This window comes from Lissotriton vulgaris, chromosome 7 (genome assembly GCF_964263255.1).
Source record: "Lissotriton vulgaris chromosome 7, aLisVul1.2, whole genome shotgun sequence".
NCBI lineage: Eukaryota > Metazoa > Chordata > Amphibia > Caudata > Salamandridae > Lissotriton > Lissotriton vulgaris.
The window spans coordinates 930,139,018-930,165,629 of NC_141695.1; the positions used below are offsets into that span (position 1 = coordinate 930,139,018).

General features: G+C 44.9%; 1 protein-coding gene across 3 annotated transcripts in view; it reads left to right on the top strand.

Annotated features, from left to right (window-relative positions):
• ARAP3 (ArfGAP with RhoGAP domain, ankyrin repeat and PH domain 3) overlaps window positions 1–26,612 on the top strand; it is a 541,910-nt gene that overhangs the window by 284,413 nt on the left and 230,885 nt on the right. For all 3 annotated transcript variants that reach the window (XM_086931355.1, XM_086931357.1, XM_086931356.1), the window contains exon 14: window positions 15,966–16,131. In XM_086931355.1, the coding sequence (XP_086787481.1) occupies window positions 15,966–16,131 (166 nt within the window). The remainder of the gene's footprint in view (window positions 1–15,965; window positions 16,132–26,612) is intronic.

Sequence of the window (26,612 nt, forward strand, 5' to 3'; positions counted from 1 at the left end):
CAGGCTGACATAGTAACATAACATTCTTCCCCTGGTACAGACGGGGTTCACTCATAGTGCAATTAGAAGATAATACCACTACATGTAATATGCGGCGGCAGATTCTTGGAATGTAAAACACGAGCACTGCAATAACTGAATGTTATGTCGCTGGAGGAACGAAACACGGATATGCAACTTTATATTCCTGTATGCTGTGTAGAAAAATAAAAATCAATGAAATTTTGTTCGGAAAAAAAAGCACTTAGTGCAATGAAGAGAAATACCAATGCAATGCTATGGGAGGAAAGGCAGGTAAGTAACTTACAGGTAAGTGCGTGACTTTCAGGTTCAGTCTCTGGGTTCTAGAACCAACACAGGGCAAGGATTAGGAAGACACAAAGGGTGCACCCTCAGCAAGACAGGGGCGGCTGGGTGCAGAGGTCAAAGGTGGTTCCGGGTGCCCAATGCAGGCCTATGGCGACAGGGGGTGCTCAGCAGAGCATGGGTCGCAGGAAGGACCTGCAGTTTCAGGGCAAGGGCTCTGAGTTCAAAGAACAACACAAAGGGTGTAACAAGTTGGCACCAAGAGATCACCTCCAGCGGCACACCGGAGTCTAGGTGCCGGGTGCAAACAGGTGTCGTACGCCCAATGAAAGTCAAAGAGGATCTATGGTCGGGGAAAAAGGCTGCAAGCTTGGAACAGAAGACTAGCTGAAGGGAAAAAACGACTGGAGAGGTAAGTTGGATAGTTGCTGGACGCCAGGACACATTGTTTGGGCACCCCAAGGGCTTGGGGCTGCGGGTGCAAGGGTGTCTTTTGGCATAGAGTTTGTTTCACTGGATCCGGTCACAGCCAGGAGGACCCTTCAGAATGAGGCTGCAGGCCTCCTGTAGAAGTTCAGGAGAGGTCTTCCAACACTGGATCCCATGTCAGGATCACTGGGAGACTTCACTAGATCGTTTGGCCATATGGACTCGGGCCGAGGGCGACTGGTGCAGAGAGGTGAGAACTTGCGGTTCCAGGAGACACTGGAGTCCTTGTTGGAGGTTGCTTTTACTGGAAAACACTGGTGTCCACAGGAGACAGGGTCTTTATTAAAGGCAGTTCAGATCTCTGAGTTTGCTGGAGAGATGATGGCCATGGGACACGCCAATTCCCTTGAACTGAGTCACTGGAGGAGGGGGACAGCCCGGTGGAACAGGGGCCAAGGCAATTGTTGTGTTGTTTTCCACTTCTGCATGGCTCTTTGGTACTTCTTCTTCGTAGGTCATCGAATGTGAGGGACAAGGTTCAGGGCAGTCCTTAAATACTACATGTTCGAGGCATATGAGCTGCAGATTACATACTGAGCATAGATCGCCACCTAGTGTTGGGCCCGGATGTTTGCAGTTTGTTTTGGTCCTGAAAAGTTCTTTGGAAGTCACGAGATAGGTGACTCCTCCTTTGGACCATATTGCGCATGGGCATCGGCTCCATCCTCAAATTTTTTTTTCCGCCATCGGGCTCAGATGGGTGTTCTGAGCTCCGGTTTGGAACCGATTTTCCTTCGGCGCGCAATCCTCACCCAGTTCGACGGTATTGTTTTGATCGCGGTCCCCATTGACGCGAATCTTCACGACTTCGAAGGCTTCGATTCCGGTCGTCGACGAAGGCCTTACTCTCTGGCTCATGGAAAGGACGCCATTCAGAAAGTGTCCTCAATGTGGGTCGAAGTTTCCCTACACCGATCTACATGAAGTGTGCAACCTTTGCCTCTCTCTGGAGCACAAGGCCAAGACTGTTTATCTTGTGCCTCCTTCCGTTCCAAGAAGACGATTCGGGACCGACGAGCTTGAAGAACAATGGCTCGCTCGTCAGCTTCGATCCCGGATGACATCTTTGAAGAGGGGGTTGATGTGCCTGAACAGCAGCTGACCGAACAAAGCCTCAACTCCTCTGATGCCGAAGACTCAGACATCAAGGACATCACTTCAGCTCAACGGGTCGTAAGTAAGAACGTCGACCCCGACCCTTCCTCGACACCCTCCAAAAAGGCTTCGGTCGCACCCTCACCTTTGGGCCCGGGTGCAGACTAAGAGACTGCTTCCCACGCCCTGCCTTCGGGCCCGGCAAAAAAGCCTATTAAGCCTTCAGGCGACTCTGACTCGAGTCAACCTATTCCCAGTGTCGATCCCATACCGACACTGAAAAACAAGCTACCTTCCTTGTCCACGCCGACCGCTGCTTCGACACCTAAGCACTCAGCGCTGGCTCATCGACGTCAAAACTGCTCTCTGAGCCGAGTAAAAAAACTGCCTAATGGTCCCGACTCCCATGCTTCGGAGCCGAAAAAACCTTAGGAACCGAAAAAACACGTTCCGGTTAAAGACATTTCAAAAGCTCACAGTTCTAAACCGAAAGACCCTAGACCAGCTACCCAGTCAGTGCCAAAAAAAACTCCAGAACCGAGAACTTCAACACGGAAGGACCTGCTATCCACAGAAGAGCTTTTTACACCAGATCCTACTCAAAAGACTCTTGTAAAGGATCCTAAGACTGGCCAACTGACTCTTAGCTCCAAGAAGAGACCACTAGAGGTGCCTGCACCTCCTCCTCCTCCTCCAAAGAAGAGAGACATTGCAACCTTTAAGGGTCCCTTCTCCACCACCTCCCCATACTCTTCCTCCTCCTCTACCTCCTCCACCACATCATTCTCCTACACCATCCCCTAATCCTGATAATGATGTAGATACAAACTCTGATGACACAGGTGAAGGTGCACATGACCCAATAGCGACCAATAGTCCCCCTCAGTCACCTAATCCATGGGATGATTATACCACCCCTGACGTGCCTTACGTCCCTCAAAATGATGTGTATCCTTCCAGGCCTTCCCCCCCCAGAGGACACCATAGGTTTTAACCTACTAGTCCATAGGGCTGCCCAGTACCAGGGAGTCGGCTTGCACACAGACACCGTGGAGGAAGATTTCTTATTAGACACTTTTGATACTACACAAAGGTCCACTTCCATTTTGCCAATGCTTAAGGGGGTCATTAAGCATGCAACAGAGGTATTTAAAGATCGTGTCAGGGCTCGAGTCCTCAACCCCTGCATTGAGAAAAAATACAAAGCTGCCCCTACAGATCCAGTTTACATTAGAGGCCCAGCACCACTAGATTCCTTGGTAGTCTCTAATGCACGTAAACGTGCTGATTCATAAACACCAGGTGAGGCCTCACCACCAGATAAGGGATCTAAACTCCTGGATGCCTCCGGCAAACAAGCAGCATCACAGGCAGCTAACATTAACGCATTGCCAATACTCAAGCGCTATTGGCAAGATAATTCAGGGCACATTATGATGAACTGGAATCCATAATGCAGAATCTACCAGATAAATATAAAAACAGGGCCAATGAACTCATACAGGAAGTTAAAAATATCACCAATACTTCCATTCGTTGTGCCCTAGATGCCACAGATACTGCCTCAAGGGCAATTAACACCAGTGTCCTTTTACCTAGGCATGTCTGGCTACGTACTTTAGGTTTTAAACCTGAAGTACAAAATTCCATTCTCAATCAGCCATTTGATGAGAAACACCTATTTGGCCCTAATGTCGATGTATCTTTAGAAAAAATGAAAAAAGACACTGACACAGCTAAATCTATGGGAGCCTTGCAACTACAAGCTCCCAGGCGTTCTTTTCGTCGCTCATCATATAGAGGCAACACAAGAGGCTACTCCTCCGATAGCCCCTCCACTTCCTATAAGACCCCTAGCCAATCCACATTCACTAAAAGCTACTAAAGAGGGGTTACAGGGGTAAGAACAACAAAGGCAGAGGCAAAACCAACAACTCCCGCTCTGCCTCCACCCCTACCCAATGACTTTCCTCCACTTCCCCCCCACCATTCCACTCCTGTGGAGGGAAGACTACAACAATTCTTTCCTGCCTGGACCATAATCACATCAGATAGGTGGGTGCGACAAATTATTCAATCAGGTTACTGTCTAGAAGTAACAACTACCCCCCCAAACATGCCACCCAAACAGCGTCCAATGTCACAAGAGCATCTGTCACTGTTAAAGCTGCAAAAAGGTGCAATAGAATTAGTCCCTATGCACCAACAAAACAAGGGAGTCTATTCCCTATACTTTCTTATCCCAAAGAAGGACGGCTCTCTAAGACCTATTCTAGACCTCAGACCTCTAAACATATACATACAGTCGGACCATTTTCACATGGTCACACTTCAACAAGTCCTTCCTCTTCTGTTACAAAATGACTTCCTTGCTACTCTAGATCTCAAGGAATCATACTTCCGCATTCCCATTCACAAAGCTCTCAGGAAGTATCTCAGATTTGTACTAGACGGGCAGCACTATCAATTCAAAGTACTCCCATTCAGAGTCACAACAGCACCAAGAGTATTCACCAAGTGCCTAACAGTAGTGGCAGCACATTTACGAAGACAGCACATTCATGTTTTCCCATACCTGGACGACTGGGTCATAAAAGCCAGCTCATACAACCAGTGTGTGCAACACACTCATGCCACTATCGAATAGCTTTACAATTTGAGGTTCACAATAAACCACACCAAGTCCCATCTGCGACCATCCAAAGTACAACAGTCCGGGGCCACAATAAACACCTCAACAGCGCTAGCTTATCCCACTCCAGTAAGGATAGCCAGCATGCAAGCTCTTCTCACAAAGTTTCAACCATAACACTCCATTCCAGCACAGGTGTTCAAGCAGCTCATAGGGATGATGGCCTCTTGCATTTTCATAGTGCCCCATGCAAGACTTCAAATACGTCCTCTCCAAGAGTGCTTAGCACGTCAACGGAACAAGGCTCAAGGTCCATTAACAGGCCTAGTGTTGGTGGACGGTCGGACTCCTCGCTCTCTGCAGAGGTGGACCACTAAAAACATTTCCAAAGTGCGACCGTTCCTAGAGCCAGTTCCTTAAATGGTCTTGACATCGCTCTCCGGCTGGGGAGCCCACCTACTGTAACACACCATGCAAGGCAGGTGGACACCACAACAAAAGTTACTACATATCAATCATTGAAAGCTTTCCAAAAGCAAGTATCAAAAAAACCTGTGTTAGTCCGCACGGACAACATGTCAGCCATGTATTACATACAGAAACAGGGCGGAACACACTCCCTGCAACTCTCTCAACTAGCACAGAACATATGGCGGTGGGCTATACCTCAAAACATATTCCTCTTAGCCCAGCATGTTCCAAGAGTACAAAATACCATAGCAGATCTGTTAAGTCGTCAGACACAACAGACCCACGAGTGGGAACTTCATTTACAAGTTCTACAACCATTCTTTCAGATGTGGGGACAACCTCAGCTAGACCTCTTTGCCACCCAAGAAAACGCCAAATGCCCAAGCTTCGCCACCAGTTATCCACACCCATGTCCAAAGGCAATGCGATATGGATGAACTGGTCAGGCAGATTTGCGTACGCTTTTCCGCCTCTACCACTCATGCCACTAGTAGTACGCAAACTACAGCAGCATTCTCTAACCCTCAAACTAGTTGCTCAAACGTGGGCCAGACAGCCATGGTACACCACACTGCTACAACTGTCTGTAGTACCACACCAAAAACTATACCTATCTCCACACCTTTTAACACTGAACCGTGGAGAGATCATACACCCGGACCCAGCTCAGCTCAACCTTGCGATCTGGATCCTGAAATCCTAGAATTCGGATATCTTAACCTTCCTCCTGAGTGCATGAACGTCATAAAAGAAGCTAGACATCCAATCACTAGAGCATGCTATGCAGCTAAGTAGAAACGCTTTTTAATATATTGTCACAACAACAATGTTAATCTCCTAGACGTGTCGATTCAACACATCATATCATACTTACTACACCTCCAAAGATGTAACTTAGCGTACACCTCTATTAGACTGCATCTTGCTGCCATAGCAGCATATCTTCAAAACAGACAGCATCTATCTCTGTTTAGAGTGCCTGCTATTAAAGCTTTCAAGGAAGGGCTGAAAAGAATAATTCCTCCCAGAGTACCACCTTCACCAGTGTGGAATTTGAACATCGTTCTCACACGACTAATGGGACCTCCCTTTGAACCGTTACATGAATGTGAACTACAATTTTTAACGTGGAAGTTTGCGTTCCTAGTGGCTATTACTTCGCTACGGAGAGTTAGTGAATTACAATCACTAACCATTCAAGAACCTTTCTTGCAAATGCATCACAATAAGGTTGTTCTCCGTACTAATCCAAACTTTCTTCCCAAAGTCATTTACCTCAATAAATCTGTGGAACTGCCCGTTTTCTTCTCGCAGCCACAGACAGTAGCAGAAAGAGCTCTTCATACCCTAGATATCAAAAGAGCATTGTTGTACTACATCAAGAGAACACAACCCTTTTGTAAGACCAAACAGCTTTTTGTGTCTTTCTCACCACCACACAAGGGCAACCCCATATAAAAATATGGGTTAGTTAGATGGATTGTCAAATACATACAGATTTACTTCCACAAAGCTAAGCGTACGTTATCTGTTCCTCCTAAAGCCCACTCTACAAGGAAAATAGGGGCTTCAATAGCATTTTTAGGGAACATTCCCCTAGATGACATCTGCAGACCAGCTACATGGTCTACACCGCACACATTCACAAAACACTATTGTGTAGATGTGCAAACTAAACAACAAGCTAGTGTGGGCCAGGCTGTTCTCAAAACACTATTTCAAACTACTGCAACGGATAGGGGTGGTCGCCGCTAAGAGTGGGTACTGCTATACAATCAATGCACAGTGTGTAATCTGCAGCTCATATGCCTCGAACGGAAAAGTTTACTTACCAGTATGCATCTGTTCTTGGCATTTAGAGCTGCAGTGTTACACACACCCACCGCCTCCCCGGCTACCCTTATCTGTTCCAGTATTATCTTAATTAGATACAGATTACATGGACATCCTTCCTTTTCTTGCAAAGCTCCATCATTTCCCTAATGGCGAAAAACTATCTGAGGATGGAGCCGATGCCCATGCCCAATATGGTCCAAAGGAGGAGTCACCTATCTCGTGACTTCCAAAGAACCTTTCAGGACAAAAACAAACTGCAAACATCCGGGCCCAATACTAGGTGGCGATCTATGCACAGTGTGTAACTCTGCAGCTCTACATGCCAAGAACATATGCATACTGGTAAGTAGCATTTTCCTTCTGCAGCTAGAGGGCGGTAGCCAATGGCTACTGTCCCTTATGGTGACTACACCCTTTAGGTGCCCTTTCCTCCTGGGAGAAAGGCACATCCTTATTCCTATTGGGCCTAATTCTCCAAACCAAGATGGCGAATTCTGAATAGAGGGGTTCATCTCGGCTCCTGGCAAACCTAGAGGTGTGCCAGGCCAAGATGGACACTCCTACTCTGCTTACTGATTTTCCCGCCTGTCCTGCCGCCAACAAATGGGGCTAAGGCAGGGGAGATGGGCATCTCCACTAGTTGAAACTGCCCAAATCAGCATACCACAAGGTGAGAGCCTTTGAGACTCACCACTAAGTGTTGCTGTTCGTGTAAGGGGGAGGTGGGAAGCACCTCCACCCAGAGCAGGCTTTGAGTTCCTGACCTTCGAGAGCACGAAGGCTCTCACCCCATGAGGTCAGAAACCTGTGTGGTGGTGGCTGACTGGCAGGGACCGGTCAGCCAATACACTAGAAGATGGTCATTTATCAGGGGGCATCTCTGAGATGCACTCTGGGTGCATTTTATAATAAATCCAACACTGGCATCAGTGTTAATTTATTATGCTGAAAAGGTTTATAACAAACTTCTTAGTCTTCAGTAACGCCATCATGGAGCTGTATAGTTTATGTTGACAAAATCCCAGCCCATGTACTCAAAATGGCTTTGTTGCATTTTTGGTGTCCAACAATGGACTCAGACACTACACTACAGGGACATACTGCTCAGGCAGCTATGCCCTCACCTTTGGTATAGTACACCCTGCCTTAGGGGTTATTTATCTATTCCACAGGCAGTGGTGGGTAGGCATGGCACCAAGGTAGCCGTGCCATGTCGACTTTTTTAGTTTAGCCACACATCACCTGCAATGGCAGTGTGTATTTGTTTGGTGTGGGGCCCCTTAGGGCGGCACAATACATACGGCAGCCCTAAGGGACCCTCTCTGGTCACAAGACCCTTGGTACCACTGGTACCTTGTACAAGGGACTTATATGTGGTCAGAGGTGGGCCAAATGTGGAAATAATGGTACAGTTTTGGGAATGAATACAGGCCCTGGGATCCTGGTTAGCAGGGACCCAGGGAACACTCTGTCAAAGTGCATCAGATATCAGACAAAATGTTAGAGGGTGACCATGCATTAAGGGGCACTTTTCTACAAATATCTATGTTTAGGTATGGATTTTTATGACTTTCTATTGCATTGCCTGGCACACAGCTAAACCTGCCAGGCCCTCCTTTGAGAACCTATTATTGAATGCAAATCATCAATCCCCAGGGTTTGTCAGAGGGGGCACCCAACAACAAAACACTTGACTACTAAGATAGTTTGTAAGATTACATGTAACACTATTATAGGTACTTTTAACTGCAGATTCCTCACCTTTAGATTATTCCCTAGGTGCCAGATTGTTTCAAGATACCTTTAGAAGCACTGCTCCCTTGTGTTACCAGGTGGTACCGTGCACCTCCGCTTTACCTCCATTCCAACCTGAAAGTGACAGAACAGAGCCGCATATGAGTTCCACCATTGTGCACCGATGTCAGATAATTTCTTTCTGTGCATCCGACTGTAGATCTGGACCCCACTCCCACTTTTGTCAGTCTCAATGACTCCTAAAACTAAATCCACTGTGCAAGGAAAAGATGCCAAGTACCAAAACATCAGGATTCAAAGTATGCTGCGACTGGCTAAAACTGATGTCTGCCGTGGACCTTCATGAGATGTCTCTTCGGTGTTTGGGCTCCAGCAGTACTCCAAGTCATATGAAGATTGTAAATTCATGCACCTGAAAGTTATCCCGGACTCTGAAGTCCTGTATTCTGGACTGTAAATCTGTTCCCAATAAACACAAAATGAAGACACAACCCTTGTGTAAATCCTGCTCTCACCCCAGGTCGAGAGTGCGTACCTACTCCTAAGTCCTATTTCTGAGGCAATTCTGCTGACACATTTTGTTAGCTCTTGAAGTCCTCCAATATGTCCAAGTTCAAGAAGAAACATAAGAAAGTAAAGCAAGACTTGACACTCTCTGTCAAAAGAGAAGGTGCAAAGGCATTAAGATCCCACATGGTCTTGCTCCCAATCTCTTGATCCTGATACTCAGTTAGCTCCCCAGGTCAGTGCTGCAGCAGGTCAAGGCCTTTAAGAAGGCCATGCTGAGTATCTCTAGCACTCTTCTGGCTCCCTCGAGCATGCCTCGGGCATTAAGGATCCACAGGGGCCCTCAGTTGCATTACGGCTCTGTGTCTGGTTCTGCACTGACTTCAGTGCACACTTCTTCACTGACTCCGGTGCACTCTTCCACACCAGCTACAAGACCTGCGATTGTCGGTCTTTCATCAACGACAGTACTAATGCCTCTGGTTGAGAATCTAGTGCAGGCTCTGATGTCAACCCTTCTTCGACCTAGGTCACACCCTGAATTCAATGCAGCCGATCTGGTCACCATACAACCGGAGTGTTATTCTGTACTCCCACTTCTGCAGAGGCACCCTCGGAGTCTCCACAGGATTTTCTGTGCCAAATCTGACCAAAACTTGCACCAACTAGAGATGACAATGGTGGAAATGGGTATAATTTACCCCCTTGTTAGGATGATGACAGTCTCTACATGGATGTACAGCAGGCTAGTGGGCTTGATTCTTCCTCTGATATTGGGTTGAATTCGCCTTTTGGGCCCCAAATGGAATAGAGTTCGTCTTTTGCTGTGGTAATTGGATGGCAGCTGAGGTTCTGGACTTAAAACTGCCTTCTCTTGAAGTCAATACAAATGACGTTTTGCAACCTGGGCCAGCTTCATCGAAGCTGTTGCATCCATTCAGTGAAGCCCTTACTAACACTTTAAGGGGCACTTAGTTGAAGCACTGTTCCTGCCTGCCGGTGAATAGGAAGGTGGCCTGACCCCACAGACTGATGCCTGGCGAACCTGATTTCCCTACACAGCATTCTACTCTTGAAAGTCTGGTTGTCCAGGCTTCCACCAGCAAGGTGAACCCCAGTTCATTTCCTAAGACATGTCTGGACAGGGAGTCGAAGAAGATTTAGGTGTTTGGAAAAAGAATGCTCTCTTCTACTAGTCTAGCGTTGAGATGCACTTTTACATGGTAAGCAGGATCTTGCCGGTGGTATCAGAAGATCTTAGGGCCTCCTTGTCTCATATCAACTAAGATGGACAAGATACAGCCAAGTGCGTTGACCCTGTTGTCCTGGATACTACTGCTTGGCAGGGGCAAGTGGCTGGCACCACTGTGGTGCTCCTCTCCAAGCGTGTAAGAAAGTGCCCTCTTTTTGCATAGTTGCTTCCACTTTTTGCCGAACTGTTGATGTACTTTGACTGAGTGTGGCCTGGGTTCCTGCCAACCAGGTACCCAAGGCCTATGTTCTTTCCCTAAACTGCATTGATGCAAACCCAATTGGCACTCTTTGGCCACATGTAAGTCCCTTCCAAATGGTACCATAGGTACCAAGGGGACTGTGGCCAGGGAAAGCCTCTAAGGGCTGCAGCACTTATTGCGCCATCCTTAAAGTCCCTGTACCTTTACACACACAAACTGTCATTGCAGGCTGCGTGTTTTGGTGCAGAAAAAAGTGAAGAGTCGACAGGGCACCCATCATTGAGTGCCATGCCTACAACCCACTTCCCTGGCATTTGTAAGCCACCCATCTAGCTGGGTGCACTGTACCAGTAGTGAGGGTACAGGTGCAGGTGCATGAGCTCTGAACCCCTACAATGTCTAAACCATTTCTTAGATATTGTAAGTGCAGTATTGCCATTAAGACTATATGGTCCTGGGGGTTTGTCATTATGAACTCCACAGCACCAAGATGGCTTTACTGAAAACTAACTTCTCAGCACATTAAACCGGATTTAATAAAAAAATGCCCTCAGAGGTCCCTGAAAAACGACCCAACTCTAGTGTCCTGGCTGAGTGGCTGCTCGTCAGCTGCCACCACCAGACATGTTTATGGACCCCTGGGCCGAGAGCATGCTGCTCTTGGGGGTCTGAAGCAATGCACATCCTGGGAGAAGGTGCCAAGCCTCCTTCCCCAGGATGGGTCCACGAAGTGGAAGTTTTAACGGCTTGCTGCCCTTGTGAGCTACCCCAGCCATTTATTGCTTCCAGCAACTGGCCCCCACAGGTTTTGGCCCCTTAGGGAGGGAGAATCGGCGGGAAAACCAAGTGAGGAAGGAGGGTGTGCCCACCTTTGCCAACCCCACCCCTGAGGTGGGGGAGGCGAGGTGAAGTACAACTCTCAGTACCCGCCATCTTGCAGATGGGGGGACCAGGCCAACTAGAGAGAGGCATATGCCCACCTCACCCTGGAGGGTGGCATAAGAGGGGATGTACCCACCCCAAGGAAGGGACCCATTGGTCCCGACATGTACCTACCTGTAACATCCCTAAATTTAGTGTTTAGGGGCAACCCTGAACCTTGCCTCCTCAGACAAGAAGAGAGAAGAAGAAGGACTGAAGAATCTGTGCTGAACTAAGAAGAGGAGGACGCCCACTGACTTGGCCACAGCCCTACCTCCTGTTTTCACCTCGAACCTGCCCTAGTGAAATCCTGGCATGTTCTGCAACCAGCAACCCCCGAGAACCCGGGGGACTTGCCATGCCTTCCAAAACCAAGACTTTGTCACCGGATTTGCTCACCAACAGACTCTGGCTCTGGCCAAGCATGCGAGTCTGCACCACTCTGCACCCGACACCCACGGCCCGAGTTCGAGTGGTCCAACACAAGAAGGAGGTCTCCCCGACGAACCTGACCTGAGATCTGGTGATCTCTGACCTGCCTCGAATCTCCAAACAACACCTGCAGCCCCTTTCTGGAGGATCCCCCTGACAGCGACTGGAGCCGATAAGAAAAACCCGATACCCCTGCACCTGACGTCCAACCGCCTTGGGTGGCCCAACCTATGGTGTCCCAGCATCTCCAGGTATCCCAACTTACCTCTCCAACTGGTGGTCACCTCCAGAAGATCTTCATCTCCGAGTCTGCAGTGTTTGTTGCAACAGCAGAATCCCCATTGAAATCAACAGGGCACCTGACGCCAAACCAGCCCCTTGCACCTTGCGCCCCAGTGCCGCTATGGGTGCACCTTGTGTGCCAAATCGAATCTCCATTTGCCTTGAGCCTAACACCAGGAGCTTTGCTCCCACAACCTTGTGGCCTGCTCGTGAGCAGCTACCAACCAGAGGCCTTCGCTCCTCCATTGGATTTCATTGGGCCTCAGCACTCTGGACCCGGCTAACCTATTGCCGCTGAGGGTGATTTGAGAGTGCATCCTCGACCCTGGGGACCCTGGTTCTAACCCCTGAAACTCAACTCCCACAACCAAGTACTTACCTGTAAATCTATTTTCCATTTCCTCCCATAGCATTGCAATGACTGCTTTTCTTGAAAATTGATGTGTGAGAGAATTTGGTTTGTATGGAACTCTAAGAAACTGCAAATATACAAAAACTGCTTTACTTACCTTTTCTCTATGAAATGTCCCAGTGTGAAATCTAGGCATATCACACTCAGTAGAAAAAGTAATTCATAAAGTAATCTGTAAAGTAATGAAAAGTAATCTAACTCTAGTCAAAGCATTTACAAACCTGTGACAAAGTTATTTTCATTCAGCTTGCTTGTATTGTTCAACCTGCCTTGAAAAGTTATAGTTACATTTACCTGTGCCTGGATTGCTTGGTTCTAGGAAATAAATATAACTAAATTATATTTTTATACAAATGAATTGGTCTGGGTTCAGTCTTTGAATGTGTGACATCATTTCTTGCCTACGTGCGGACATTAAATGCTTAGCACTACCCTTTAATAAAGCCTTACTGCTCTCCCACACTACCTCTAATAGAAAGTAAAGTATTATCTACTTTTACGTCTACCTACCTTTGGGGTTGCTCTGGTCTCTGTGCACACTATACCTTATTTTGGTGTAGTATACACAGAGCCAGCTTCCTACAATGCTTGGAGTCAATCCACAGGCTTGTCAGGAGACACAGAGGACTCTCGTATGGATATTCCCCTCAAACCTATTTGGCAAGGAAGCTGATTCTGCCTTGGAATTTTTTCAACAAGGTAGGGCCACAGCAAGCTCCCTTGGTCTTTCTCTGCCAAACAAAAAATTCTGAGGCCACTACGATAGTTGGCGTACAACCCAGTCTAGCATCCCCAGCCCCTGGTGCAGTCACCCTAGTATTTTTGAAGTCGGGAATATGGAACTGGCTGGCAACACACAGATCAACAATGCAAACATACCTCCCATTCCCCCTACTCTGTAGCAACAGCCTCTAAGACAGTTTAGTTTGCCATTAGTAACGACCAATCACACTGTGGGTGGCTGAATCTGGTTATTTCTCTCAGGGGGTGATCTGCTGCATCGGGCTGGCTGGGGAGCGGCAACACGGTCAACAAGACCCTGCTTCTTCAGTGCCTGCGTACTGCAAGGGAGTACCGCCTCTACTCCGAAGGGAGATTGCTGGCAATTTGCGAAGGGCTGGAAGTCTACTGAGGTTCTTGGTACTTGCTCAGCTGCAGGACGAGTCACTCAGTTGTAATTGATGAGGCTGGTGGAGGCAGGTGGGGTTTGGCATTAAACGTCCACAGCAGTCTTCAGTTTTTGTTGTCTCGCAGCTCTTCTTTGTCCTCTTCTTCTGGATCCATCAAATCTCCGTTTCTGGCACCTTTAGGCTGACTACTCTGTCTATATGACCACTTCCTTTGGAAAATGGGCATAACCATGAACCAGTGAGCCATATTACACCAAAACCAAAAAATGTGGAATTTTAGTTTTCATGTTTACATCAGGTAGGCCACCTTAGGGGTTGAACTAGTCTGATGCGGAACTACCCAAATGGGCATGGGCAGAGGGTGGCATCTCCCCTGTCTTGGAGTAGCCGAGGTTGTATATTAAAGGCAGCAGAGGCCTTGGAAGCCTCATGCCTTCATATTCTAGTTACTTAGCCATCCTGCTTGGAGGAGGTAACAAAACCTCAGGCCGGAGCAGGCATTGTTTCTGCCCTCAGAGAGCACGGGCTCGCACCTGCAGGGTGGGGTCTGTGGTGATAGGCTTGTCCACACCAGTCAGCCAGTAAACAAGAGGTTGGTAGGTTTTCAGGGGGTACCACTGAGATGCCTACTGAGTGCATGCATTAATAAATCCATCACTGTAATCGGCGTGGGCTCCATCACTGTACTTGGTGTAGGCCTATTAATACGAGATGTTTGATACCAAAGTTTCAGTGAAGACATCATGTAGCTCGGGAACGCTTAATCACCAGTGCCCAGTACATGTACTCAAGATGGCTTCCATGTTCAGTGGTAATGTCCAAGATTCGACATGGACATCACAGGGGCATAACTTTCATGCAGATATGTCCTCACATATAATATAATGCACCTGCCTTAGTGCTGTAAGGCCTGCTGTAGAGGTGATCTACTTATATTACAAGCAGTGTCTGTAGGCATGGCACACAGGTGTGCCATGTTGTGTCTTCACTTTTCTCTGCACCCTGTTACGCAGCCTGCAATGCCAGTTTGCATGAGTGTGCTGAGGGAGTCCCAATATATGCTGCAGCCCTTAGGGACCCTCTTTAGCTTCCTTGCCCTAGGTACCAGGAGTACCATTTACTAGGGACTTACAGGGGGTGCTAAAGGTATTGCCAATTGGGGTAACAATTGTACAGTTTTAGGTAAAGAGGTCAGGCACTAGGAACCTGGATAGCAGGAACCCTTTGCACTGCTGTCAAGATAGCATCAGATACCAGGCAAAAAATGGGGGTGACCATGTGAAAAGGGGGCATGACCTACAGAACTGTTTGTGTCTACCCTGTTGCACCTTCCGCCCACATCAAAGAGGCTCTCAGAGGAGCACCTGAGCCATTGAGAGGGTGCCAGTCGTGAAAATAGGGGCAGGTTCTCTCCCTTGCTATTTCCATGTGGTGAAGAAGGAAGGAGGGCTTCGGCCTTTCTTGGATCTTCACCCTTTGAGTGCCTTCTCATGGACTGGCAAGGTTCTGTATGCCCTGGATCCAGGCAACTGGATGGTGGCCATATTTTCAAATGCGTGTCCTGCACTCCCACAGGAGTTACCTTTGGTTCAAGGTAAGCCAGGCACATTACCAGTTTGATGTGCCCCCTTCTGGCCTTGCCAGTACCCTTTGGGTGTTCATGAAATTGATGACTGTGTTTTGTTTCTGCCCATCTTCGGAGGTTGGGGATACCAGGCTTCCCCTGCTGCTTGTTGAAGGTTGTTAATGCTGGGCTTCTCACAGTCAGTAGTGTGCCACTTCCAGACAATGGTTTTACGAAAAAGGAGTTGCAAATATGCAAAGGTCTCTAGGCCTTGTTACAGAGACATAGACATTGAACAGAACCCATAGTGATTGTGTGTACATGCATGTGATGAACCACACTGCATGATACTCAGTGCAAATACAAGGAGAAGTCTGTATTGGAATGGAGAGAGCCTTTTATTCTCCTTCTTGGGTTTTATGAAACACCACTTTTTTAATCTATCTTAGTGGCAACTCTTTCAAGCTTTTTGCCACATACTTCGCAATAAATGTGAAAGCAAATCGAAGTTCATTGTCTACAAATGCACATGCAGTTAATGCTTGTTAACCTCCAGTGTACGCTGTCATAATTCTCCACATTCTCACTCATATTGGAAGCCCTCACATTGCTAACATTGTACCAAGCCTAAGAAAACTCTTGTCTTCAGTATATCAAAAGTGTCCCTTGTTTCTCATAGGTACTGTGTGCAGGTGTGGCTGGTCCCAATGTGCTGAATACAGTGATGCAGTTCTTCTTTGATGCAGAGTCAGCAAGCGTGACTGATGTACTGGAATCTGATGGTTCTCCCTTGCCTAACTTGGATCCATGGTCACCTTCCGATGGCTGTTCACGAGTCTTCTTTGGTAAGCAGCGACCCACTAATCCATGTTCCACTTTTCTCCCAAGAACATTACAATCAGCTAAACATAAGGCATGCACTATGTGACTACTATCTAACTAGTTAGGAAGGACCTTCAAGTGTTACGGAGATTATTTTTAAAGAATTTCGACAGGAAATAAAACATTTTTGTGCAAAATGCCATCTCTTATTGCGTAGTGCCCAAAATGTGGCAAACAAGTTGAAAAACATACCTGCAAAGTATTTGCGTCCTTTGTTTGCCCCCGGTACATGTTTTCACTTCAACCTTCTCTCAATACGCACCTTGAGAGAGTATGAGAATATTTACCTGCATGGCCAAGAGGAGCACCAAAAAAACAAGTTTGTTTGGCTGGAGAGACATCTGAGGGGTTAGGGAGACATCTCTCTCTGCTATTCCCCCTATCAGCCTCTTTCAGGACACCAGTAGGGGAAGATCGAAAAAAGAGAAGACATGGTGAGACACAACATCCTCATTCGACGATGAGGATATCAACATCAAGAAGAGATACAGCACCTACTTGTTCACTGTCGACGGCTGGTTCAACATCAAGGACACACACTACATCAAGTTGGAGGTCATCCTTGTCGAGACAAACATCTTCTGCAGAGAAGAAGATTGATTAGTGACTTTTGCGAATGAAAGCACACAGACTCCCCTCACAATCTGATTCTGAGTACTCTTGAGTGCTCTCTTTCTAGACCAGCTTCTCCAGTCATCATCCAGGATTCTCCTTCTCTACAGCATGTAATGCCACCTCGACAACCTCTTCAGGCAGCTGCGGAGTCTCCTCCTCCCCCTCCTCCGCAACAAGTGATAATTCCAGCGATCATTCCAGCGGTAATTCCATCAGCTATGTCTTCTCAACCACTTCATTCACCTTCATCAGTGGCACCTTTACCAATGCACCCCAGGTCTAGATCCCAACAAACTAAGGTTCGCAATTGGTCTAGGTCAAGGTCTCACTGTCATTTATACCAGTCAGGGCCACCTAGATGGTCTTGTTCAGGAAGATGTGATACTCCGTCCCAAACGAAGTCTTCAAGATCCAACCACACAATCTTGTCTTTTGACCACTATTCTCCAACACTGTCAGACTCTCCTCCAGTGAAAATATCTCCTGTAGATGAAATTAGCACTTTTCAAGTGATTCTCATAAGAGGTGCCAAAAAAATAAATTTTCCTCTATTGGATACTGTAGACTTCACATCTATCATATTTGAGACATTGTACCTAGGGTCCTTCTCAAGACCATTGCTTCCTCTGGTCCCTTTTCTCATATAACTCGTCATAGATTAGTTTCTGAAACCAGCCTCTGTCAAGGCGTTTCCGTCTCGCCTTCAAAAGAAAGACAGACCTCCTGACCAGGATCCCTTATTCCTCAATGCGGATCCTACACCTGATTGTATGAATGTATCCTCTTTTCAGAAGCTACATGCTACAGTTCCTTCTACTACTGTTCTTCCTGACAAAGAGACTTATAAATTGGATTCCATGTTCAGGAAAGTATGCAGCACTTTTGAAGTCGTCAAGAGCCCTTCTTGGAAGATGCAACAGGTCACTCTGGGACTCACAACAACAGTTCATAGAGCACCAGCCCAGAGACCGAGACTTCCAGGAAATCATCAGTACGAGCCTGAAAGCATCTAACCTATCCTGTGGTTAGTGTTTACTGTTTGTGGATTTCAGTGGCCTTTTTTCAGTGTTTTCCAAACCTTTTGCAATCTATGCTCATTAGACTGGCTAACTCCAAAAATAGACGAGAACTGAGTTTTACTGTGTTTACAAAATAACTTTATTTTCTTTGATGTTTTTTGCTGTGATTGCTGTAATTGTTATAAAACATATCTTTAATTTAATGGGGAGGTAATGTGGGGTATATAGTTACATCCCATTGATATTGGGTCCAGGGGACTTATGTTAGACTGTATTAAACATAGAAAGTTTGTGTAGTGCACTCTGGCACACATCTCATTATCCTCTCTCATGTCTCATTACTTCTCACGCTCACTATGCCAGGGCTAACAAAGTAATACAAAATTAATAGTGCTATATTTAAAAAACAAATTCCAGGACACAAGTGAGGGTCATTCAGCTACTCCTTGCTGAATAATATGATATTGTATGGGTGGTTAATCCTTCCAATAGCATATTACTTTTCTAAACCCTTACATTTTAAATTATGCCAGATTAATTTATAGTCCTGCATTCTGAGGCACTTGAAACTTGATACTTTAACCATGCTCGCCAGTGCTTTCTACTGTATTTGCTTAACTCAGTTATGGTGGTGCTGCTGTTGTGTGGACATACATAACTGCTAAGAGTCCCTATGGCAAATGCCTCACTTTACCGGTACTGACATTTTACCAGAGATCACATGGAAAGTTGTGTTGTGTTTTCACCACTATCCCATGCACATGGTGACAGCACTCTATTCACAGGTACCTGCCACTACACCTTGCATTGAATAATAAAAGTGTGGGGCATTTGACAGTTGATTTGCTATCAATACTAACTTGGTAGACAAAGGGACTTTGTGTGTCTGTGGGCAAACGTGATAGTACATGTTGGCCAAAATTCATATGAGCCAGCAATTTAATCAATTAGTAAAATAATAATTAAATGCTGCCAAAAGACTAAATATGATTTTAATGTACCTTGATTCTCTACAGTGTATACAGTAATTAGATCATACCTAAACAGGTTTTTGAACCCTGCACCTTTAATTCCAGTGCACAAAACAATATTTTAGTAGCATCCATAAATAGTAATAATACAAAAAATAAATACTTTAGTTTACTGAAGTTGTGCAGGTGAGTGACAGTGTCCATATGCTTACACTGAGTGTTGTTTCCCTTTCAATGAGGTTTTAATAGTGATTGTAGGTGTAAACCTAAAACAGGATAGCCTATTGGTATTCAACAAGGTTATCAATGCCTCAGTGCAGGCATCCATCCTAGTAGTTCATGGATACTGCCATGGTTTTGCTTTGTGTCAGCCATTCTAGCTCTGACTTACCGGACTGAAACCTAAAGAGCAGCGCAGGGTTTTAAATATTTTGTTTTTAGGGAATATATTGTTTGAATTTCAGGCTGACAATGAGATGTATGTCATGCGTAGGATGAGGTGTGGCTTATGAAAACAGAGCTTGACATTCTGTGTGTGGTCAGCAGATTGGAAAAGAGGAATAAATATAAGAGACATTTCCATAGACCCTGCGAATTTCAATATTCCCCTCAGGGGGTTAAAACCCCTCAAGGGCAGCAACAGAGGCATCAGAAACATCAGTCAGAAGGCAGAGGAGTTTAGCAGAAACAAGCCCCAGCAACTAAGCTCTCATCCGTTACCCACTCTGCTAGGGTGAAACATAGCATCTTACCTGGAAGAGTGGGAAAAAAACTGTGTCACATGGGGTCTCAGTGTTGTGTAAAATGGATGCTGTCTCAGATTCACGTGTCCTCCACCAATAATTCCACCAAAAACGCCGTCCCCATTTTTATCGGAAATGACTACCATAGGAAGTCTCCATCCCCTTACGAAAACAAGTAGTGGAAAAGGTCTCAGCTCCTCAGAAAGGAATTGGAATTTGCTCCTGTTACTTTCTTGTGGAGAAGAAAGGACCACAAATGATTTCAGACCAATTCTAGATCAGAAGAAAGCAATGAAGTAATAAGTGTAGTTTAATAGTTTATTACTTAAAACCATAAACATATTCAAAATGTACATCTAACATATTTACAAGATAAAAATACGATGTGAGAAGTGCACTACATTCCCAGTTAGGAAAAACAATCTGGTTATAAAAACCAACAATACATTTCATGATATAACCACATTCTCCCTAAACAAGGTTAAAAAAGGCCTAATTTGGTAATAAATCAATTGAGGTTCCACTTGCACAACCTTTGGAAGGTTTGATACTTGTTTAAGTTGTAGCGTGCTCCAGAGTGTGTATTCCGTCATACACTTTAAAACATATTGGTGGCTGCGTACCCCTAAACTTGGGGTGACGTCCTCTGGTCACTGCCATAGTCCCTACAAAAGAGGGTTGGTTATTTTCTTTACTATTCCAATTCTTTGTGTATTTTTTAGTTCATTAAACAACACTTATTGAATCTTCAGTGTGTGTTTTTTTATTTCATTATTCCATCTTGTTTAATCCTTTCCCATATTCTTCATTATTCCAATGCATGTCGGTTTACACATGAAGCCTTCATCAGGGTCTGAAAGAAAATACGGCCGTTTATACACAAGGTAATATTAATTGTCAAACAATAAGATAAATGGATCTTTTCCGAATGCTCCATGCACTAATCTCATCGTGAAATTATTCTATGAATCGTGGCGCTGGTGTACATTTTATCGTGGCTTGAGTCTACATATACAATTAGTGGAAAGTGGTGGCATTTTCATGACAACGGAGACTGAGACGTGTAGAGCTAAAACAAACTAAAACTAAAACGTGCTGTTTCGTTTGTGGATCGTAAATCGTAGTGTCACGTGCGCCCGTAGAGTGCAGTAAACTCACAAACACATGTTGCTTATCTGATATTAGAACGTGAGTGTAAAGCTGTATGTGTGAAAACTTAACAAGCAAACGGTAAACACACTTACTCTCTACAAGATGTGTCAGCTACTCAAGAGTAGCTGACACATCTTGTAGAGAGTAAGTGTGCATGTGTTTGAGAGTTTACTGCACTCTACCGGCACATGTGATACTACGATTTACGATCAACCAACAAGACAGCACGTTTTAGTTTTAGTTTGTTTTAGTTCTACATGCCTCAGTCTCCGTTGTAGGGACTAAGGCAGTGACCAGAGGACGTCACCCCATCTTTAGGGGTACGCAGCCACTAATTTGGTAATACCCATAAAGTGCATGGTACTTGGCAATGGCCTTCTGGAATATACTCCCCAAGATCTTAATCAAGCTGTGGGACATTTTCAATCTTAGCGTGCGCACCTTAAACATCCAGCCGTGGACTATTTAAAGCAAGGTCACCTCTATACATATCGTTTCAGGTGTATTTATACAACAACCGATACATTTCATGGTAAAAACCACATTAACCCTAAAACTAGAGGGAGCCTATGTAAGTAATACCCATAAAGTGAAAGCAAAAAATTGGGTTTGCAAAGATAACGTTAGAATGTTGACTCTGCATCAGATCTACCCTCAGATTCATCAAGGGGAATGGCTATGCCCAATAGATCTGCAAGATGCCTATTTTCATATTATGATAGCCACTAAACATTGCACATTCCCGTGGTTAATGGTAGAAAGCAACCACTACAAAAGCAAAGTCTTTCCTTTCAGCATGAAGTCTGCACCTTGGATCTTGTCCAAATGCGTAACGGTCATTGCCACTCACCTCAGTAAGTTGAAGAAGTTTGTCTACCCATATCTAGACAATTGGCTGATGAAGGTGTTGCCTAATCAGCAAGTGGGCCAATATTATCAGATTGCAGTTGTCACTCTCAATCAATTGGGATTGCACGTAATTCTAGAAGAATCCATCTCCATCCCAGTAAAATCCGTACATCAGTTGTAAGCAGTTTTTGATACAGTACATGCAAAAGTGTATCTATTGAAAGAGACACTTGGATTCACACCCAACACCGACATCAGGAACCTCAGAATAATCACTGACAGAAAACTGGACATGACTGCACAAGTCCACGCCATCAGTGCATCCTGCTTCCACACCCTGAAGATGCTGAGGAAGATCTTAAAATGGCTCACAAACAACATTAGGAAAACTGTCACTCATATCGTAGTCACCAGCAAGTGGGACTATGGGAACAACCTCTATGCCGGGATCACCAAGCCTCTTACTGTAAGACTACAAACCATCCAGAACTCAGCAGCCAGACTAATCCTTACCATCCCACACAGAACTCTCATTATGCCACACCTCAGGGAAGCTCCACTGGCTTCCGATACACAAATGCTGTCATTTCAAATTTCTCACTCACACATTCAAGGAACCACAGAACTTAGTCCGGACCTACCTTAAAAGTTGCATCTCCTTCCACCAACCACTCATGAATCTCTGCTCCGCAGTACTCATACTAAAACACATCCCACATGCACTTAGAACCAGATCTGGAGGACGGGTGTTCCCTCACATTACTCCTAAAGTGTGGAACTGCCACCCACTCCACATCAGATCCTCCTCGTCTCTTCTTGAATACCACTGAAAGGTGAAGATCTTTCTTTTGAATTAACCACCCTACCATTGGCAGGGCTAGGTACCCACACATGCTGTGTGCCAGGATACGCTTGCGGGTGATAGTGTGATTTTGAGAGACGATGAGGGAAAATGAATTATTTATTTATTTTTTCCTTGCCATCGTTTGTCAAAATACCACCACCGCTCTTACCTTCATGGGCCACGGCTGTGGCAGGCTCCCATTAAATAAATCATCTACTGGAAACACCTACATTGTGTCAACATATGGTTAGGCGATAATTAATCCAACAATCGCATTAAAATTTCTGGCTCCTCATTTTTACCTGCAAAAAGAATTTATCAATGTTAATGAAGCACCGAACATATTCATCTTAAGTGTCTGTGAGTTTCTTGATCTTGAGGCTTCCCTGAAATGAGTTTGTAATAGGACTACCGAGCCATGTAGTTGGTGGTTTTTGGGTATCATTTAGAAAGATCAAACTTTTACCCACTACCTTAAAAATAGTGTTGAATATCTTATTTCTCAAGGATGCTCATTGCAGTAAGAGGCAATTGGAAATCCTCAAAAAACTCTTTTACTCTCAAATTACTTGCACACATATTGAACTTTTCCCACTGCCGGCTTAAAAAGTTAAATCTGTCTTAAAGCATCCATTAGCAAGTAGCAGAACCTCAACTTGACAAAATACATGGCCTCTTCTTTTGATCCTACTTGTTGAGGTGATATTTCCAGGGTTTTCACAAAATTAAACCAGACTCTCTAGATTGCATCTATTCGGTATCTGTCTTGCAATCTTTTGACATTGCACTCACTCACTCACAAATGCACTGATTTCATGTATCTCTTTGTTATCTGGGTCATTCAGCGTTGCGTGGAAAATTTGTGTTATTATCCACCTGTTGAAAAAGAATAACATAAAATATCCCACCAGATCAAGTCTGTATTCTGGACAGATTATTTCTTAATGTAGATTAAGAACCAGGCCTAAATTAAATCGGTTCTGGGAAGGGTCTACTGAGGAAGAAGTCTCCGATGTATTCAGACATCAATGATCTTCCATCACTAAGTCATCTGATATGGATTCTTTGTATAGCACCTTAAACAGTTCTTATTAAAGAATTCACCACAGGGTTGGTGGAGCACTGTTCGGGTCATCTTAACTTGAAGTAAGTGAGAGTCCGTGCCCACCTCATACAATATAAACATTATTTTTTACAAGCTAAACATATATCTAGTACAGTGTTTGAGCAGGCATCCAAATCTGCATGGAAGTTGTTCAGGGTAGAGAGTGACTGGTAACCCCAGCTGGTCCGACAGACTTATTTCTGCCTCTGAACAATTATTTGATGAGATTGCTCTTTTCTTTGGTAGAAAATTCCAAGCATCATGTGACTATCCCCAAGCTGATCCTGCCACACAGACCTCCACTGTGGTGATGCAACATGGAATCCCAAACCGCGACTAGAGAAACTCTCCCATCTATTGCTGAAAGTGAGGTAAACTCCCAGCTGATGCATCTGAAATTGGTACCCAAATAATGTCTACCCAGTGACAGTCATTGCTGAAGGCCAAGACTTCCACTCTGGTACCAGCCCTAACTTCAATTCTGACCACTTCCTTTTCTACTGGGTAATACAGCTTAATGAAATTGAAGGGGTAATTAAACCCCCACTCAAATTTCTAGTTTGGATGTTAATATTAAGTCCAGCTATAGGCCAATCTCCCTGTTGCATGTGGTCATACAACATTAAGTGAAAGTTCTACTGCAGACACCTAGAGGTAGCGGTTCTTTTGTGTTGTTTTCAAATGAGCTTCCATCCACATTTGGGGATAGAAACTGCGATTGCAACTGTCCTAGACATGAAGTCATTCTGTAGGCCTTATACCTTTGGATCTATTTGCTGCGTTTGCACCCTTTGGTGTTGTTGCCCCGCAGGGAATCCCCCTCTCTGTGTTCTCCTCTTTCCTGGCTGGACAGACCAGTCTCGTACTCAGAGGTAACTCCTCCATTTGAGCAGAGGAGTGTCACCCCACAAGCTGAAAAATAAAACAGTAATAAAGTTTATTTATTACCATTTTATTTTTTAGCAACCCTCCCAAACTAAGTGTCAGGATGGGGTGGGTCTGTGCCTCTGAGTGGCAGCAACTGTTAGTTGTATGCTTTAAAATGTGCGGGTCTCTTTGGCTGGCCATCTTGGGATGGCCAGCCGGACATGCGCATTTTAAAGTTCTCTAACCTAGCAATCTTAGACAGCTGAGTTAGAGAAAGTGCAGGCCTCCAGTGCCCTTGGGATCGCTGGCAGAGCCTGCTCTACCCAATCCTGGTGTTGCTCTCCTGCTGTGAGAGCAGCACTAGTATTGGGTAGTGCAGTTTCCAGAAGACACGCGAGGGTGGAGGATGTTCCTTTGTGAAGGTAAGTTTTTTTTTACAAAAGTTTTGTAACCCCTGCCTCACCACCCTCGGTACAAGCCAGCTGCCACTGCTCATGCTCCTCCTTATTTGCTCCGAGCCAATTCCTATAACTTGCTTCAGGCTCCTTCCTGTCTAATTTCATAATTTATATGCATACTTTTTTAGCTAGACCCAGCAAGCGAGCTCAACTTCCCGTAGAAGGAACTTGTGGATGTGACTGGAGAAGGCCTGGAAGGTCACCCCACAACGATATTTTGAAAAAGACAGAGCCAAAAGTTGAATTTTCCTCCACCGTTTAGACGTTATATTGGGCAAATCCCAGAGGGTTTGAATACATTAATTAAGTATTCTGATATTGTTGTGTACTCCAAGCAAACCTGAACTTCCCATTCAGAAGGTGCCATGATTGACGGCTTCCACTTTTCCCAGCTAGGTTCATGAGGTTTTGCCCATTTAGAAACCAGGATATGGCTGGAGACAGACTTTCCATCTCTTATATTGCTTTTACATTCTAGATCCCATATTCTGATAGGGTTTCGGGTATGTATTCAATGTCACGCTGAAATTCAGAAGGCAGGAGCAGCATGTCTTTTATGTATTGTGCACATGGGAGTGGAGTGCTGCTCAGACCGTCCTTAACCCTTTCTAATACAGCCAGCAGTAGCGTTGAGGTCTTACTACACATCGGATGTGTGACAGCTCGACAGATGACGTGAGATCTTTTATTTTTAAAATAAGAACTGTAGCAAGACGAGCAAGTGCTAACTGGATACTCAGGAAATAGGCCCAGTCCTGCCTTCTAAATCTGCACTCCATTTATTAGACACTGTCATATTTCAAAGTTAGAAAAATCTATAAACATCAAAGGGCACCTTTAATGCAGTTTTGCATTAATTTGTATTATTTAGCATTCTCAGAGGCAATATTATTTCAAGAAGCCCTTCGTTTTTCAGTTGTTAATGTTCAATAATTTCCCCTTCTGGGCATTAGTGTGTTACTGTTCCATTTATTGTTTAATAAATTGCAATTTCGTGATTCTGTCTTATTGTGTCATCTGTTATTGATGTTACTTATGTATTGCTTCATATAAATGAAATCTCTTTTTCCTTTAAGTAACGATTTGATGTCATTTCAACACTCCTTATCTGGATTGATCCAAATGTCTTTGTTCTTATTTAGCAATTCACCCTCTTTCTATTTGTGGAATGTAATTAACTATCTGAAATCTTATATGTGATATAGAATGAACTGTTTAGTTGAAATGTCTCACTACTATAAGCCATATGGGCATCTAATGGTGTTCACCATGCATCAGCTATCTCAAGTTTAAAGCTCTTATTGATATTGAGTTTCCCTAGTAACGATCAACATTTCTTTTCTTTGTGATTTCTTTACAGTGTTTCCGTTAAGGCATGGGGACTTTCTATTAAAATACACCCTGACAACTCTCCTCCTTTTTCTTCCCCTATTGAAAATATGCTCTTGTTTCAGTCCTCTGGGGCCAATGAATGTCCGGTTTCTGTTGGCCATGTAGTATGAGCATAGTTTTTCACATCCTTTTGAGATGCAGCCACTCATTTTATGTGCCCTTCTGTTGTTGACAGTCTCTTTATGACCAGCTCAGTGGTATTTCCAAGAGTGCCATGGATGGGCCCTAATGAAAGCAATCAAATGCGTCCATGTTCCCTTGTTTTGTGGTACACACTGATATAAACAGACTGTACTGAGCTCCTCCTATCCCAGTGCCCCACTGCATCTGATCTGCTGCACTGTTGACAAACTATTGATAGCACTGTGCCAGCAATAATGTGGTGGTATTTTTAAGGCTAGAATCAATCTTATAGGGAAAATTGCACTG